Raw genomic sequence first — 18,383 nt, forward strand, 5'->3', positions numbered from 1 at the left:
ACGCCCAGCTTTGCATCTCTAATGAGATGCAAAGTGGGCGTTCCTGACCTGACATGATAGGAGAAATGTCGCTAAGCGACATTTCTCCTATCATCAAGCCCCATGCTATGAAGCATAGCGTCAGGAAAAGTAGCGATAACACCTGTTATCGCTACTTTCCTAACACCTGCTTCAGGACTGACTTAGCCATGATATCCTATGGAAGGTGGATATCATGGCTAAGTTTGTGAGTCCCTATCAACTAGCTAACGTGAGATTATCGCTGGGTTTCCAGCGATAATCTCACGTTAGCCAGTTAGCGCTAGGATTTTTATCGCCGATGAGATAAGCGTTGCTAATAGAACGCTATCTCAGCAATAAAAATCGGGGCTAGCCGGCGATAATTATCCGAGCGCTAAGTGCGCTCAGCGATAATTATCGCCGGTTGTTGTTGATATGCCCCCTAGTTTGCATCATAGGAAAAACATTCTACTATTCAGGATGTGTACCACTGCATTCAAGCAAAAAGATACAGTTTCGGTGACATGAACAGGTCACGCCAATACAATCTTAACAGGTTAATTAAAGTGGAACGTCTAACCAGCTCCACTTTGAATAACGTGTAGTTTTCCAAAAAAACACAATGTATGGGAAAGTGACACTAAATTTGGAGCAATGTGCTGTCACCATTGTGTATATAAAGAAATGCAAAGAATGGAGTCACTTTCTTCGGTCAGCGGATTACAAATTATTGTTTTGAGAGCCACCCACAAAAATGATTCCTTCCTGGCAATTTAACTGTCAGTTTAACTTAAATCTAATGAATAGAACCCTCAAAATATAAGTTGTGATAAAAGTGTTTTTCCACATATCAACCAAGTACCTGGGGTGTGTGAGGGACAGAGCCATGCAAAATTGTGAGGATAACTAATGACTATATAAATTAAATTCAAATTCATTATATAAAAATGAGACACATTCAAAAATGCTGAAAACATGGCACGAATCTAGTGCTTGTTGACCAGCTTTGGACACTCCCTCCACCCAAAGCAGACACTGGCCGAGAGAGGCATTTGTAATATTTGTAGAGGTATCCAGTTCAGATATCAGGCTAAGCAAGTGGACAGTTCATTGTTTTCCAAAACAGTAATGTTCAGATCATAGCTATTGAATATTGGATCATCTGTGGTAAGAACAAGCAGCTCTACCAAGGGGGCCTGGAATATTCACCATTGCTTATGCTTCTGTCTTAATTTTGATTGTGACCCTCATAATAAAGTGGTGCTGGCTGTTGTGATGTGTAGGTTACAGTTTATATGTGAATCAAAGCTCATTTATGGTATTAGTTGTTATTCTAGCCTTGGGTATGTCTCCTGATGCATTTACTACCCCTTGTCTCTGGTATCTTGAAGGGATTATCAGGAATGAAAAGGAAGCAAGGCTGTGGGATCTTTGTTTACTGTTTCTAACCTCTGCCCCTTTTTAGAACAATGGAATGTTGAGAGCTCCATTGAAGACAATGGACTAACTCACGGTCAATAATATATCCTTATAGCCCGCCGTAGCGGTCTATACCGGCTATTAAAGGCCCGCTGCATCGTTAAAGGCCCGAGCCGAAGGCAAGGGACTTTAACAAAGCAGAGGGACTTTAAAAGCCGGTATAGCCCTGCTACGAAGGGCTATAAGGCTATTAGAACATTCTGCCACTAGAGGGCAGAATGTTCTAACAAGTTAAACGAAGCCTTCAGGGAGCGCGAGGGGATTCAAATCCCCGCAGGCTCCCTGAAGCCTTTGTTCACAGTCAGAGCTGTGAACAAAGAAGCATTGGAATGTTGAAGCTCCGGGCTTATACCAGCCATTATAAGCCCGGAGCACTCCATTGTTTTCAATGGAGCTTCCAACATTCCAATGTTCTAATAACTGGTATAGGCCTTCTGCTCCAACATTCCAATCTTTGTTTTTGTTTCTTCCTGTTTGATTTGAAATATTATACCCTCAGTGGGTGGAATATTATAATAGCCTTATAACACTTCTACCTCGGGCTACATCAGTTGTTAAAGGCCATCTGCCTTGTGATAGGCCCTTGCCTGCAACTTGGGCTTATAACTAGGGGTGGGCGGAATTTGCGGAATTGCGTTACGCAAATCTCCGCGAAACGGTAAAAAATCTCCGCGAACACGCAGAAATTCCGCGAACACGCGGAATTTCTTCTTCGCGATGCTTTTTTCATGTTCACAATTGCTGTTTGCGTGCTCGGGGAGAAATATCTCGCGAACACGCAATTTGAGATCGCGAACAAGCAAAAATTTCGCGAAATCGCGGAAAGCAGACTTTTTAGCAATTTCGCGTTCTCCGCGGAACGCGAAATTACGCAAATTCCGCAGATTCCGCGAGCGGAACGGAATTTACCGCCCAGGCCTACTTATAACTCGCTTTCCAGGTTTTTAACAGGTGATATAACCCTTGAAATGTGCTATAAGGCTTTCACCTACCCCTTTGGAGGCAAACAGGAGATTGTTATGGTTCAATGGTTAGAAAAGGGGTCAGTCATGTGATATCTTCACGCGTGAATGTGTGTGTGATGCCTCTTCTGATACCTCTTTTATTTTGGTTAATCAACCACCATGTCATGGAGAAGGTATTTTATCAACTGAACGTAAGAATAGATGTTTTTCAAATGTTTTGCTTCTTCGCCCAGCTGCACAACCACTCCAAAGGGCATATTTATTTTGACTTCTCGTTGAGCAATCCCTCTGCTGTACTGTACAATGTTTTGAAGCCCTGTGGTAAATGTGTGACCCTGGTTACAGCTTTTGCTATTGTTACTATTCACTTAAAAGCACATTCCCATTGTAGGGCTGACTTCCGATATGCACATATGACAATGATTTGGGAATAGAATACATCATGTTTCTCTAAGTTAAATGTAGGGAAGGGCAGCGACCATGTAAACGGTCTCTTTTCAAACCATTTTGAACTTGATAAAAAATGACCGCTCTTAATTCTTTACATGTGAAGGCAATGTGATATACATCATTTTTTATATATTCCACAGCACACAGAATTTCACACTAAACTAACATGGGTGAAAGGGCTCTTTATATTGGACACAATACAAACATAATCAATTTTTTAATGTGCCAGTGCTTAAACATATGTATTCATGTGTTTTTTAAAGCACAAGCTGTCATCTTGCAATATATTCAGGATACCCCTGAATACAGAAAACTATTGCTGCACACTAGTGCATAATTTGAAAAAGAATATGTTCCAGGACCAACATTTTGAATATAAGCATGAATTCGGTATCATCGATGGTCAAGGTGCCGAATACCCTGGCTTTGTAATCTTAATTCTGCCTCATGCATGTTTAATCCATCATTAGACACGTCCTGTCATTTTATGTCACTGAAGCAAGTTCCTTTTCATGCCTGCTTTCTTATTGTTTTTCTGCCTTTCTCTTCCTCCTTATTTACCTGTTTTTTGTGTGTTGTAATTCTTTATTACCAATTTTAAAAGATCACACAGTGAAACATCAGCATGGGCCACACAAGTACAATGGCCATATCAGATAGTACAACAAGAATTAGCGTGGCGTCGGTTGTGTGTTTTTCTCTCTCTGGCTCTTGGCCAGTCTGTTGAGGAAAAATAAGTGCTGGTTCCCACAATTCAGTGCTGGTGCGCCCCACCTGCAACCACCTGCTCAAATTAAGCTCTATTTCACACACACACACATATACTGTAACTGGTTTAATAACCAGAGTCCAGTGAATGTATTGACCCTCATTTCTGACACTCCTCAGTCACAGACTATGGGAAAAACTGTAGACAAAAATGTTCCTCAAAGGTTTGGTTTTTAGAAGTTTACTCAATTAGATGTAGTTTGGTTTGCCTCTGAAATGGAGGTCCGTAGTGTTCACACATAAAATCCAGGTGTAAGTACTGACTGCGTGTCGACATTTTTAGAAATGGTTTATCGATTGTTAAGGAACCAAAAGAGGGACACACTGCAAAAATAATGTTGTTCTAGCCATACAGATGCAATATCGTTGCCCAGATGTTACTATAGTTTTCCTGTATTCCCCAGAGCAAAAATGTATCTTTCTCAAACGTTGAACGATTTGATAGGTCAGGTAAGCTATGAACTCATCGGTATGTCATTTCCTTCTCCATTTCCATTGGATGATGTGCTGTTTCCCTGTAGCTACTGCCTTTTTTATCCAAAGCTGAACATAAAGTCTTGGGACTTTGTACTCTCTAGTACCATTAGGGATGGCCGTGACTGGGTCACAGTAGATATCCACTTCCATGAGCTTTGCTTCAATGTTATTGAATCATCCTGTAATTAGTTGCAAGAACAGAAACAAACCTAGTAAGGACCTTTCCTGGCACCTCAATTGTCAGTTGCCACTTTTGTTATTGATGCTTAATTTAAGATAGTGTGCAATGAAGATGAAGAGAAATTTGTCAAGGATGGTATTAGACGGTTATAAAACAAATAAGTATTGAGTTTATGTAGTATCAACATTGATTTGTTTCAGGCGTGCATTCGATGGGAGGGGAGGCTGTCGGGGTTGTGGGTACACGAGTGAGTGCATGTCTGTGTTCTCAAGCGCCTGCATGTGTGAAAGGACTTCTCGAGTTGTGTTTATGTATATGTATTAGTTAGAGGGACAAGTACATGGGGGTATCTGCCCCCTACCAACTGGCAGTATCTGTGGCATATGCACAGTCTATGTTCCCACAGTATCCCCTGTCAGTGGCTACAGAAACGCACTGTCAAGGATATTGTCTCTAAAGGCCATCGAGTTACAGGCCCAGGCTTCAGGCCTATGCACATAACAAGGGAGAGGACCTTTAACAGCCAGCATAAACTGAGGATAAAGTCAATAAGACTCTTAGGACTGATGGTAGAATGTGCTTTTGGAGCCAAGCTATACCCGACTGATAAACCCTAATAAGGGAAAAACAGGTGTTGTGTTGCTTGTATTCTGCTTCAGGGAAGATCTGGCCTGGCAGTTCTGGCTGGACTGTTCCTATTGGAGCAGGATCGAGAATGATATGCATGTTTCTGGGTCCAAACTGAGGTGGTATGGTGTGCAAAATAACAATACGACCTCGAGTCATTACCAGTGGATGCAATTAGTTCAAGCATTCCATTGATCACTTTTTTGTTTGCTTCTCTATTCTATTCTTGTTGTATTTTTATCTGGAAAGCACACCTGTATCTGAAAATTGTTCTCTCTCCATGAGATCCAGTTAGTTGAAGCCGGATTCTCTGGTTTTAAGGATGTGAAAGGAGCGCTCATTAAATATGCTTTTTCTTCATTATTGTTTTGATTCATGTTTATGTTTTCTTAAATTAGATTCCGTTTTTTCTATGACCAAGACTGTGCTCAGGTCGCTTATTCTTGAGACACTCTGCATTAACCCTTTATTCAACATCAGACATTTGAAATATTATGATTGTAACAGATTTACAGGATTTTTCTGCCATTTTATTAGTGTTACTTAACCCCTTCGGTGCTCATGACGGAATGGTTCCGTCATGACCCACGGTTGAGCTGTGCTCATGACGGAACCATTCCGTCATGACCACGCCCGCGCAAGATTCCGTCAGCACAGCGGCGGAATCTGCGCAGCATCGAAGGGGTTAAATATTTCACTGTGTCATATGCAGCATATGTTTTGTTTTGATTGTTGCCTAAGGCTCTTATCTAAAGTACAGTGGGGGTCCTGCTATCCGTCATGGGGGTGGAGATCATTACCTCCACCATCCTGGCTAAACCACCATCTATCATATTTAGAGATCTCAGACGGAGCTGCAGAGAAGCCGCCACCATGGTGGCTCCTCTGAAGGTACAGGAAGTTTGGTAAGCAGCCACCATGTTTCAGCCAGCCGCAAGGCAAGGTTTAGTGTTTTTCAAAAACAAACTCCAAAGTTTTTTATTGAAAAAAACAAACATTGACTCTGACACCCTGGGACTTTTCGCCAAAGGTGTGAGGGTTATTTTTATTTTTTTCTGGTAGGGGCCACCAGAACAGAAATACAAGTGCAGCAAACCATCCACACTAAATATGACTGATGAATTGATGCGCCTACGCTGACAGCTCCAACTTCTTTGAGTAAGTGGTGTAGAGTTTCTGCCAGCCAGCGATGCTGAAATCATGGCGGTCCGCCCAACTCTCATAAGAATGGGAGGACCGTTATTTTGGGGAACAGGATACTCTGGCACATTTGTGACAAAGTACCCTGTCTGCCAAACTCTAGGTCAGGCCCTCCGTTATTATTTCAGAATAAACAAACCGGCAAGTCTCCACGTTGTAAAAGACATGCTGAATAACGTGGGTACACCCAGGACCCGTGCCTATCACATTCGAAATAGTGGGGCTTAAATACTGATAAGCGTTACCGTTAGTGGGCACGCAGTCCAATTCACAAAAGCGGAGGGAAAAAGTTAGAAATTTGCTGCCGTAGGATTCCTCCCACATTAGGAGCTAATACTGCAAGGGACTACAATGAGTGCTTTTTGATAATTAAAAAACCTGCATCTGTGGTTTTCCAGGGATATTCAGTGGCCTAAAATTACTTAACCCCTTGCATGCCCGCCCCTTTCCCCGCCCAGTGCTGCGCCTTGCATTAGCGGGCGGAGTTCATGACGAGCTGGACTCGTCATGGGCACAGCGCCACCGCAGCCCATGACGAGTCCAGCTCGTCATGGGCACTGAAGGGGTTAATGGAGCACCTCCACCAGTTAAAAAATCACTCTCAGGTGACTATAACAGGAATGCTCTTTTGCACACCTAAAAAAACTTGTTTCCATGGAGGGAAAAAAAACTCTTTTGGGGAAGCACTTTGTCCAACTAAGCCAATAAATAAAGGGATGCTACCTTCCTATTTACACTGCACTTACACATGCCTTTGACAGGAGTAAACTATTAAGAGCTTCTGGGGGATAAACTACTTGATTGAAAAATGGTAATAATTAAATGGTGGTTTTTCGCCAATTTTGCAGATTAGATTAGACGAGAATGCTCACAGATCCCATACAATTCCAAACAATTCCAAACATGACCCCAATCCTAAAACCAACCTGCTTGTAAGTATACATGTTACACATAAAAGAAATACTAATGTGACATTGAGGAATAATGTAAAATGTATAAAGAGAAATTGCCAGGGAGCATGGACGTCATTTAGGGGTCTTCAGGGGTCGCAGCTGCGACCTCTAGTTTACCCCTTGAGACCCGTGGCACTGCATTTGCGACCCCTGCACTCGGGGGTGGTAACATTTATGCCAGAAACACAGGGAGCCCCTCGTCCTTATGGACATCGGTTGAGGCTCCAATCGTCTTTCTCAGTCAGTCAAATCACTTTATTCGATTAATTAAAATCATAAAAGTACAGTACACATTGCACAATATAATAAAATCATGTAACCCAATAAGACATATAAGTGATTTAAAAAAAAAAAGGAATTAATACATCAGGATCGATTTTCTAATGCAAAAGAGCTTAAAACACAGTTAAGACTAATTTCATAAAAAATAAAGCAGAGGTTATCTATATGCCATAAGGTCATACAGATTTTAACATAGGGTTCCTTTTTTTATTAAGACGAACCGCTGCCACTAGAAAACTGGCAATGTTAAAAATCTCCCAAGGATCGATAAGCAGATGAAGATAAAGTAAGGCAGGTCTGACCTGTAAGAAACCCTTTTCCCTTAACAGAGGAACTAAAAACCTCCTACGATTCTCACTATAACAGTCACAAAACATTATGAGATGCATTATGTCCTGTGCTGAAAAATGATCACAAGGACATGGCCCTATATCCTCTGGTTTCCACCAGCCTTGCAGATTACCTAAGGAGAAATAGATTAAGTTAAAACAGAACCTAGTTAAAAGCCAATGAGGAAAGGGTTTGGTAACAATTCCTAGGTAGGGCTCAATCAATGGGGAGGGTTTTAACAGAAAGTGAGCCCTAACTGAGGGTTTCAATAATTCCCTCTCCTCATGCTCCATCCTCAATAAATTCAAAAATTGGGATTTAACCCATTTAACATCCTCTTTTTTAATCCTATCCGGGTAATCAAAATGATCTGGGCGCCCCAATTTTAAAAACATATGCTTGACGTAATGCAGCCACGGGATACTACTGGCTTTCTCCAGGGTAACACAGTTCCGAATGATCTGATGATTCAGGGTTAAGTCTGGGTTAAGCCAGCTCCTAAGCCAGCATATTACTGGGGCCAACCTCATCGAGTCTGACACGTATCCGAGCCCCAATTCCTGATGAATAACAAAAGTTGGGGTTAGTTGGGGGACCGACAAAAGGGTATGCAGAAATGTATTTTCAGCTGTCTGCTCCCCTTCCAAGTGCTTGTAGCCCCAGATGTCAGTGCCATAGAGAGCAATAACCAAGCATTTAGATCTATAAATATTAAGCATGGCTTCGAAAGGCCTAGCCCCCAGACGCTGTGCGAACCCTTGAATAGCAACCCTTGATCTTACCACTGCATTTCTTTAGATTTTCTGTTGGGGAACCCAGGAACCTCTCCCATCAAATAGAACCCCCAGATAAAAGAGGTCACCCTAGACACCTCAGCTTCATTGCAATAAAAGGATTTTATTTTTCTATTTCTTCGACCCATAGACATAACGTGGGATTTTGCTATGTTCACTAATAAGTCCAAGGACTTTCTATAGGCCCCAAAGGCATCCAATAGCCTCTGAAGGCCTATGGCTGTACGGGCTACTAACACAACATCATCCGCGTGTAGGAGAACAGGAATACCCCTTTCTCCTACTTGCGGGATGGCCAAACTTGACAAGTCTAAAAACTTTTCTAAATGATTAATATAAAGGGTAAAAAGTAGTGGCGCCAAAAAACATCTTTGACGGACACCTCTACCAGATTTAAAGTGCCTTGTGCATTTCCCTTCTTGGGTAACCCTAACTGTAGCTGATTGATCCCTGTGTAAATCCGCCAGGAAAAAGACTAAACTTGGGTCAATGCCCATATCCAGCAGAATGGACCACAGCTTTGATCTGTTAACCAGATCAAAAGCCGAGGAGAGGTCCATTAAGGCCAACTGTAAAGGTATGTTTACCTATTAATAAATGTAAGTTAAGGCACTGATCCATAGTACTCCTACCTTGTCTAAAACCATGTTGTAGGTTCGATAAAACGTTCACCCAGTCCGTGACTTTGGCTAGGATCACTCTACCTAGGATTTTCACAGCAGAATCAATTAGAGATATGGGTCTATAACACCGTGGATCCCCTCTCTGGCCCTTTTTAAAAACTGGGATGATCGTAGATAAAGACCATGATGTAGGGAAACCCTGGGAACTTGAGACATTAAAAACATTAGCTAGTATTTTGGCCCAAAATTTGGGATTGCGTTTATACAGATCAGCATGGACGGCATCAGGGCCAGGAGATTTATTGCTAGACATCTGTATTATCGCCCTTTCTACATCATCCTCCTTCAAGACCACAGGAGAAAAAACCCTATCAGCTTCTACGCTAGCGGGAGCAACCACAGTAACATTCGACCCATAAATTGTTTCAAAATGGGAAAGCCACTGGTCTTCTGTAATGTTACATTCTAAAGAGCCATTCTCTGTACCAGAGAAAAAAGGTTTATTGACAATGGCGCAAAATCTAGAACTGTCCTTAAGAACTTCAACTGTTAATAGTGCGTTCCAAGCCTCCTCTTTAATCTCGTTTTTCTGTGTAGAAACAGCAATCTAATACTGTTTCCTTAACATAGCTATCTGGCCCTTATCTCGTGGGATGTTTTTTAAGGCTTGAACCAAATTACGATGGGCCCGTAAACAGTTATCAATCGTCTTGTTTTTTGTCACTTTTACTACACTAATATTGAATAACAGTATATTGTTCACTGTTAGTGTAATAACAAAAATTGAGTAGAGTTAACTAGAACAGTGGTAGCTGAGGTAACTAGAAAATGCTTTAAAATAAATGTTGTGTGCAGGTGATAATGTGTTTTTGTTGAGAGAGTATGTGTGATAGTGTATATATGTGTCAGCATCTGTGTATGAGTGAATGCAAAGGTCAAACGGCGTGTGTTGTCACTTCCGCTGTCTTTTTGGTGAATTGACGTTTCATGCCAGTGAGGTCGCGCGCAGCCTGACTAACAGTGATGTCTCTCTCGCTCTAGGTTGTGACTTGTACGCCTTTTGCGGGGCACTCTTTGGAATAACCTCCATGATGACGCTCTTAGCTATCTCGATTGATCGATTCCTCGTGATCACGAGGCCTCTGCAGTCGATCCGGTGGTCTTCCAAAAAACGCACATCTCAGATCATCGTTCTTGTCTGGCTCTATTCCTTGCTGTGGAGCTTAGCGCCGCTGTTCGGGTGGAGTAAGTGATTCTGTTTTTCTTATTTTTTTCCCTCGTGTTCACGACGTTACGTGCATCTGTATACGTCTTATTACTTTGCTGTCATTAATGTCTGGCAGAAGTGAACATTTGCAAATTTGTGAGTACCTGCTATCTTCATTCCATGCATACTCTGCCTAATGTCAATGCACACAAATGTGAGGATTGGAGGACGAGCAACTTTCTCATTAATAGTATTGTCACACCCATATTAACACTCGAACATATACATTTCAGAGGGTGCACTTTACACAAAACCTATTGCTTTCTAATTGAAGGGTCTGTGTCTACTGTCGTGTTCTGCTAACAAAGTTGTGAAGGCAAAAATCGCAATTTCAGATACTATCTAATGTATTATTACTATTGATGTGTCAAACACTAAAACGCATTTTTTATTGGCGCTAGCACATCACAAAGCATCCAGGCGTGAAACATTTGTTAGGTCTAGGAAGATAAGGAGATTTGTCCAGAATCACAGGATGTTGAACGGAGGCCAGGAAACGACACTGGCGCCCTAGTGCTTAAGTGAGCAGGTCTAGCCGCTAGGCCACATCTATTCACATCTGTTTGATGAGTTTTTCTCCTTACACATTTTAAATGGATTCTCTTTGGAGAAGCCTTCCGGTATTGGCTGTAAGTTCACTGCTACGTTTCCGTTGTTTTCATTTTTTGACCCTCCGTCACCCTGCTGGAGCAGTGCTCACCAGCTAAAACACAACAGACTGCACACCAAAGAGATTTCAGCTGTCCTAGAAACATGGCAGTGCACTCGTTAACTTTGCTAGAACATTATCACCAGAGAAGACCGGAAGTGTCCTGAATTGTCATCGCATGCCGTGCTTAATGCTGGCAGTCACTCTCTTTCTGAGCTCTTCCGGTTGTAGCAGAACTGGGAACCGAAGAACTAGTTGATGAAGTGAATTGTCAGAAATCACACGGTGTTGTCAAATAAAGAAGGTTGCCTAATGAATTAAGCTTTCTGATCGCACAGTGAACACGCTGTAGTTAGGCCCTTGTTAAAATAATTATTTGGAACTGATGGGTCGAGATTTCTTCAGCTAAGAATATTTGGTAGCCACTATGTGCATGTAATTATCAATTAAATCATTTTAATACATTAAACAAGAGTCTAGTGGCATTCACAGTAAGAACTGTACCCGACAAATATCAACAAACAAGCTGTTACATGGTACATTATAGGCTACTGTTTTCACTGCAATTTTGCCTGGATTTTAATAGCTTTTTGCCAGTCTTTTCATCTCTTTAGAGTTGTATCGCTTATTGTTGGTCATACACATTGCCCCCCAACAATTATTGCAGTACACTCAAAGCATGGATATTCCTTTTGAAACATCATTAATATAGGATATCTTTGCTCATATATATATCTTTATGAATAGATATTTAAATATGAAAATATCTGCATGTGTACCCTGTAAGATTGGTGCTTCAAAGAGCTTTGAATGCTGTGCAGTGCAGCACTACATTATTTACATATCCACACCTTCAAATTCTAGGCATTTCTTAGACACCGCAGGGAAGACTACAAGAACGTTGTCTTCTCCAGTAGTGGTCAACCTTAGAGAAATAGTGTAAAGAAATTGGGATATTATTTGAGAGGGGTGCGGGTCGTTACTCAAGTAATAACCATAACTCTTGTCAGGGTGAACAAGAAAAGTCACAAAATAAATGTGTGCTTAAACTCCCACCAAGGAGCCTCAGCTGGAGCTTCACGTTGGCAGGAGCTGCAAGGAAATTATTGTCGGTGCAAGGAGCATTTGTCGGAGCTTCACATTGGTGGGAGACACAGTGACTATTGCTGATGCAAAGAGCCTGTCTGCACTCACAGAGAGCCCAAGGTTTTGGGATTTCCACCTACAGCTTGGTTTAGAGGAAGGAGGAGAACACTTTGATGCCAGTCAAGGCTTCAGAACCTTGGGGGCACCTCTTCGGGATCAGAACTCACTGCAGCAGAGACTAGCAGCAGGGTTCAGGCAGGTCCAGGTAGTGCTGGTCAGTTGGGTAGTTGCAGGGCCTTTGGAACTTGTTGTGTCCCTGTAGCTCAAACAGGATGTCAGCAAGCTGCCCCTTGGAGTCACTTATTGGGACCTTGGGCTCAGTGCAAGCATTTCTAGTCTTCCTCAGATAGCAGGACAATCGTTCTTCTGAATCTTCCACATGTCCAGGAGTTTTTTGCTGAGAGGTTCCAAGGGTGCAACTTTCATCTCCAGTGCTAGACTTTGTGTGGGGGAGAATCCCTGGCCTACCCCCAAACTAGTTCTGGCCAGTTCTTCCCTCTTCCCTTGGTTTGGCTTTAACCTCTTCAATGCCTATGACTAGCTGGTGTCGTCATGGGCCGCGGTTGCGCTGTGCCCATGACGAGACCAGCTCGTCATAAACCCTGCCCGCTAATGAAAGCGCCGGCACAGGGCGGGGAAAGGGGCGGGCACTGAAGGGGTTAACCTAGCTAGGGTTACAACTGCAAGGGCACGCCTGGTATCAGGTTCCTTTGTGTGCACTGCAGGCAGGGTCCTTTGAAGGGTAATCAGGGCAGGCACTGTTCTTTCCCAGCCATCCTGTCAAGAAGCCCGATTCCCTCTACACCAAGGCCACTTTTGTCACAGTCACAGTGTCTGTAAAGAATACACAACACACAAGAAAGCCATTCACAGTCATGTGCTCCTGGACATTGACAGAAAGGCAACTGGTTTAGGTAGAAAAATGACAAGCTTCCATATGTGGCATTAACAAAATAGTAACTTTAAATCTGTCTTTACAAAAAAGAGGATTTTGGATTACAATTCAAATGAGGGTAGGAAGTATTTCTCGATCTGTTCCCGAAGTAAATTTATAACTTATTAGGTGTAATAAGGTAGCCCAGTGTTAGTCTACGCACGAAAGAGCCTTGCTACAGTGAACAACTTTAGGTGTTTTTCATTGTCAAGACATGTAAAACATAAATCCAGATGTCCTACTTTTTAAATACCATTCTCGCTGCCCTATGAGCCCTTGGCGTCTACCTTGGGAGGTGACTTATAAGTATTAGAAAGGAAAGGAAAGGTTAGGCCTCGAAAAATGTTTAAAACTGCACTAAATGCTGCAGTGGTAAGACAAAATTATATTTTGAAAGCTACTTTAGTGGGTGGCATAATGAGTACTGCAGCCCACTTGTAGCATTTAATTTACAGGCCCTGGGTAAATGTCTGCACCAGAGACGTATCAGTATATTAGATGTGCCAATTCAGTGTATACCAATTTTGCCATGTTGAAAGAAGTGAGCATACGCACTTTACCCTGGTTAGCAGTTGTAAACAGTTGTAAACTGCACAGAGTACATCTGGAAGGCATTTCCCTTCTTGTTGGCAGGGCAGGGGATTTGAGTCTAGTAGCCACAGGTGGAGTGTAGGTTGTGGAGAAGGAATGCATGATGGGCACAGTTTGTATGCCTTGTTTCATCAGTTTCAGCTCACATGCAGGGCTTGTGTGGGATGGTGAAAGCAAATAGAATTCTCTTCTAAAACAGTGCTAGAGAACGGTTGTATGATGGAGGCATGCATGGTTTAGCCATGCATGCCTCGACCATGCAGCCTGAACAATGAATGCGTCTTAGCCACGCATTCCTTTTACCACGCATGCCTTTACCACACACTCAGGCCCTTACCGTTTTGTGCTCTAATGCTATATTTATAGCAATTAATAACATGTTTACAAAGTATTTTTCATTAAAAAAAATTGCCATCAACAGGGAGCGCAAAGGGGAAATCGAGTAGGACAGTCTCCTTCAAGTCACACACGTTGACTCCGAAAACCATTGCATTACAATTCTTTAGCATCAACAGCAAACAGTGTTCTTTGCATCTCCATCATCTATTTCTGGAGTTTATATGGTGGATTCTTTACAATGCTGCACCTAATAATGTGGGCAATGCTTAATCTCGAGATTTTTGAAGTTTTGCTGCCCTATAACGAAAAGATGTTTTGATACCTAGATGGTGCAATGCCACCAAGGATGCAATGTTCCAGTCCTGGGATTTTATTCTACAAATTACTGTTTTCAGGTGTCTTCATTCAAATAAAAAAACTGAAGTGTACGATGACTCAATTACCTAGAGTGCAGGATGCTTTTTTGTTGATGATATTTTATTGATTATCCATTTGATAAAAAGAAATAAACAAGAAAGGCAAGCAAGAAAAACAATACCTAAAACAACCATATACACTCACCTAACAGTGCACATAAAGTAGGTGTAATACAGCAGCGTGTGATGCATTCAAATACATTGGAGTTCTCTAGCTGTAAAGGTAGACTTTGCTACACAAAATATGACACAATTGCCTGTTGGTAAAGTACTCCCCATTGGAGCGCTATATGCGACCAGTCCCAGCATAAAAAGGGAAGAACAAAACATCACAAGAAAGACCACAATGTGTGTGTGTCTAGAACTGACCTAAGAAACCAACAGAAGAGGAGTGTGGAAGGATAAGAAGAAAGGGGTTGGGGAAGTCCAGGGCAATGAGGTAACACATTTAGCTTACCATTGTTCTATATTCTAAGTGAACTTCTATGATCGTCGCATACATCTGGTTCCCTTTGGTCATTGACAACTGACATCTAATAATCAGGCATACCTTAACAAGGAGTGTTACAGGCAAAATGTAAAATATACAGTAGGTGTCAACCCAAACGGTAGGGCAGTAATGCTCAGGGAGGTTTGGACTTCTGCAGAACTTTCAGACAGTCATCGGGAGCCAAGACAGGGGTGAAACTTGGAGTACATTATATTGTCTGAACTCATGATTGAATAGAGTAGAGCCCACCATTGTTTACAGGGAAGCAGAGACACAGACTTGTCGCCCTTCTGGAAGGGTGATAGGTGAAAATCAAAATCACTTCACATGCCCAGTGTTAGTCAAGGTGTCTTGAAAAAGGATTATTACAGGATTTTATTATCTATTTTCCTAGTCATTCATCCCATTAAAGGCGCGAAGGTGACAGATGCAAGTTTGATAACATAATGCTTTTTCATGAAGCTATGTCAGATTGCTGCAAATTACTTTGCACAGCCCTAGTTCTTCATGACTTGATTCCTGTCAAGAAGGGCCAGGCCCATCTGAAAGTATAACTTTAACTCCCTGTGATAATTATAGATGGAGTAGGGAGGAGTCTGTCAGCGGGTGGTACTGTGAGGGAGAGCGGGTGAGCAAGTACGACCTAGGACTGGAGTACAGCATCCATGGTGACATGGAGTATGTGGTAACCACCAATCGTCACCGAGTTTTGAGATTGTTATGCGTATTGCCATAATTATACTTTTTACACTCTTTGACTAATTTCCTGGCAACCTTATTTTAATACAGCACGTGACCATTTCACCCCCAGCAATTTGCACCTTATCTTTGTCTGTCCCATGGGTGCAATCTTTTTAGTCTACTAAATATGTGGATAATACAGCAAAATAGAAACTACACGGCTACAGTAGAAATCCAGCGACAAGTGTGATTTTGATTATTATTTATCTTTCTACACGAAATTACTTAGATAGTAAGACTATTGTTCTATCTATGTTGTTGAAACAAAAAGTGTTGCTGGCCAGAATGTCTGATAGACATTTGCTGTCAAGGACCTGTAATGAGATGGTGTCAACTCCAGGACCTTTTAGGCATGATTGGTGTTTTTACTATTTTTTTTTAGCAGCGCAAACTGAAATGGCAAGTTTTTCCTTATAGCTTATGGTTTACATGCAGCACTAGGCGTTCAAAGAAATAAGCATTAAAGTGACCATTCAAAATAATATTAGGCACTTACATGTGCTCGCCGCCTCTAAGTATTTTCTGTAGTACAAAGGATATTTTGCAAAGTTGAAAGACACACGTCTATGAAACGTACAAGTGCTCAAATTACACAGATTTACCATAAACAACCATCCCTTTCAGGGACTGAACATTTTACATAACGAGTAAGACCTTGATTATTAGCTGTTCCCCTAAAAGTAAGGGATGTTCTCATAATCTGAAGTACTCCTTAAATCACACAGATGCAGTTGCCAAAAACACCACAGAGATTACTGTTTCTCGAATTGTCTAAAAATAATTTGTGGTCACCAAAATTATGGAAAAGACAAACATGTTATCCTTCAATTGCAGGCATTAATGACCAAGACGACACTCTTGTGTAAGACTACATATTTTGCAAATAAACATCCCTGTGCCCGATTTTTCGAAGAATAGCTTTAAGGCACAATGCTATCTCAAGAAACGTACTCGCGACTTACGTTGGATTGTCCTGGAGTGATTTTGAAAGTAACTTTCAAATAGTGCGGGTTATTTTTTTAAACAAAAGCGCAGGTATGCACAGCCAGCGCACATCTACCACGCGCTCCTTTCTTGCGCACATCAACATCTGAGGCTTTATTTCCAGGAATCAGGATGCCTGCTGAGGCAGATTGTCTTATATTGGTTGAACATACATATTAAGTACCCATCATCTCAAAGTCTTGTTGCCCTTCTGGAAGGGTGATAGGTGAAAAACAAAATCACTTCACATGCCCAGTGTTAGTCAAGGTGTCTTGAAAAAGGATTATTACAGGATTTTATTATCTATTTTCCTAGTCATTCATCCCATTAAAAGTGCGAAGGTGACAGATGTAAGTTTGATATCATAATGCTTTTTAACGAAGCTATGTCAAATTGCCGCAAATTGCTTTGCACAGCCCTAGTTCTTCATGACTTGATCCCTGTCAAGAAGGGGAAGGCCCATCTGACTGCATCAAGCACCAAGTAAAAGTAAAATGATGATCACGTTTCCATGGAAATATTTAATGATAGTCTAGAAACACAGGTATGACAACAGGATGATCTCCCCCTTAAAAGCCAATTAATATTCTGTGTGACTCCACGGCCCCCTTTATTTACTCCTGGACAGTTTTGTAGCATGCCTCAGAAGTTACAATTTTCCCAACATCTGTTCCCAAATTCCAAATCCTGTCTGCGGTTGTCACTTTGCCATTCAGCGTGATTTTTAGAAAGCAATCTTTTTTTATTTAAATTCAAATTTCAAAGGAAAAAAGAAAATATTTAGCTTAAAGAAATTGATAAGTAAAGAGAGAATTATGCCTTTAATGTAAAATAAAATTTACACATTTAGCACAATTCATTATCTACAAATAACACAGGATATGATATCAAGTATACAAATGAAGACAAATATGAATTTCCAAAAAAGTATGTTTAGGATAAAAATTAAAACAAGTTAGAGATATTAGTTGTAGAAATGCATAGAGTTCTGTAATAAAAGATTTCTAGGTATTGGAATGAAAAAAGAATGTTAGGAGGAACATAAAATAGAAAGCAAAAAAGAAAATAGAACGTAAACAAGGGAGAAAATGAATTTAATTGATAAAGTGTTAACAGTCTAAGTTTGTGACAAAAACAATGTATACGCCATAATGTATACTTTATTAATATAGCAATGTTAATCACACTTTAAATACAGTTCAATATTATAGTTATCTTAAGATAGTTAATAACAATTGTAAATCATATTAACGGTGAATTAAATTATCACTTTACATACCAGGCTTTATGGCCCTATTTAGAGTTTGGTAGCTGGTCCATTGGTCTATCAGGGCAGCAGAGGAATTTACCTCGCTGCTTGGCAAAAGGTTGGTGGGGATCTCTCTGGTGCGGCTCCATTAAATGCACTGAAAGTTTGTTCAATGAGGTTGCTCCACAAAGGTTTTTGTTTTTCAAAACAAACTCCCAAAGCAGGTGGTTGCTTTAAAAAAACAAAAAAAGCAAATGTCCCTAGCATACTGGGAGTTTTCTCCCAGAGTGGGGAGGAGAGGTCATTTATTTCCTTTCCTGTTCAGGGCAGCCAAGCATCAGCAAAAACGTTTCCTGTGACAGAAAACCCAGTGCGGAGGTGCAGGAGACAGAACGGGGGCTCAACGGAAGTACCACAATCTAAACAAGTAATATCTATCCCTACCTAC

General features: G+C 41.3%; 1 protein-coding gene across 1 annotated transcript in view; it reads left to right on the forward strand.

The window, feature by feature from the left end:
- The window catches only part of LOC146861993 (melanopsin-like), a 1,224,863-nt gene that overhangs the window by 520,499 nt on the left and 685,981 nt on the right, over nt 1-18,383 (forward strand). The window contains exon 4 of the mRNA XM_085641148.1: nt 10,171-10,374. Coding sequence (XP_085497274.1) covers nt 10,171-10,374 — 204 coding nt within the window. The remainder of the gene's footprint in view (nt 1-10,170; nt 10,375-18,383) is intronic.

Source organism: Triturus cristatus, chromosome 2_2, assembly GCF_964204655.1.
Source record: "Triturus cristatus chromosome 2_2, aTriCri1.1, whole genome shotgun sequence".
NCBI classification, from domain to species: Eukaryota; Metazoa; Chordata; class Amphibia; order Caudata; family Salamandridae; genus Triturus; species Triturus cristatus.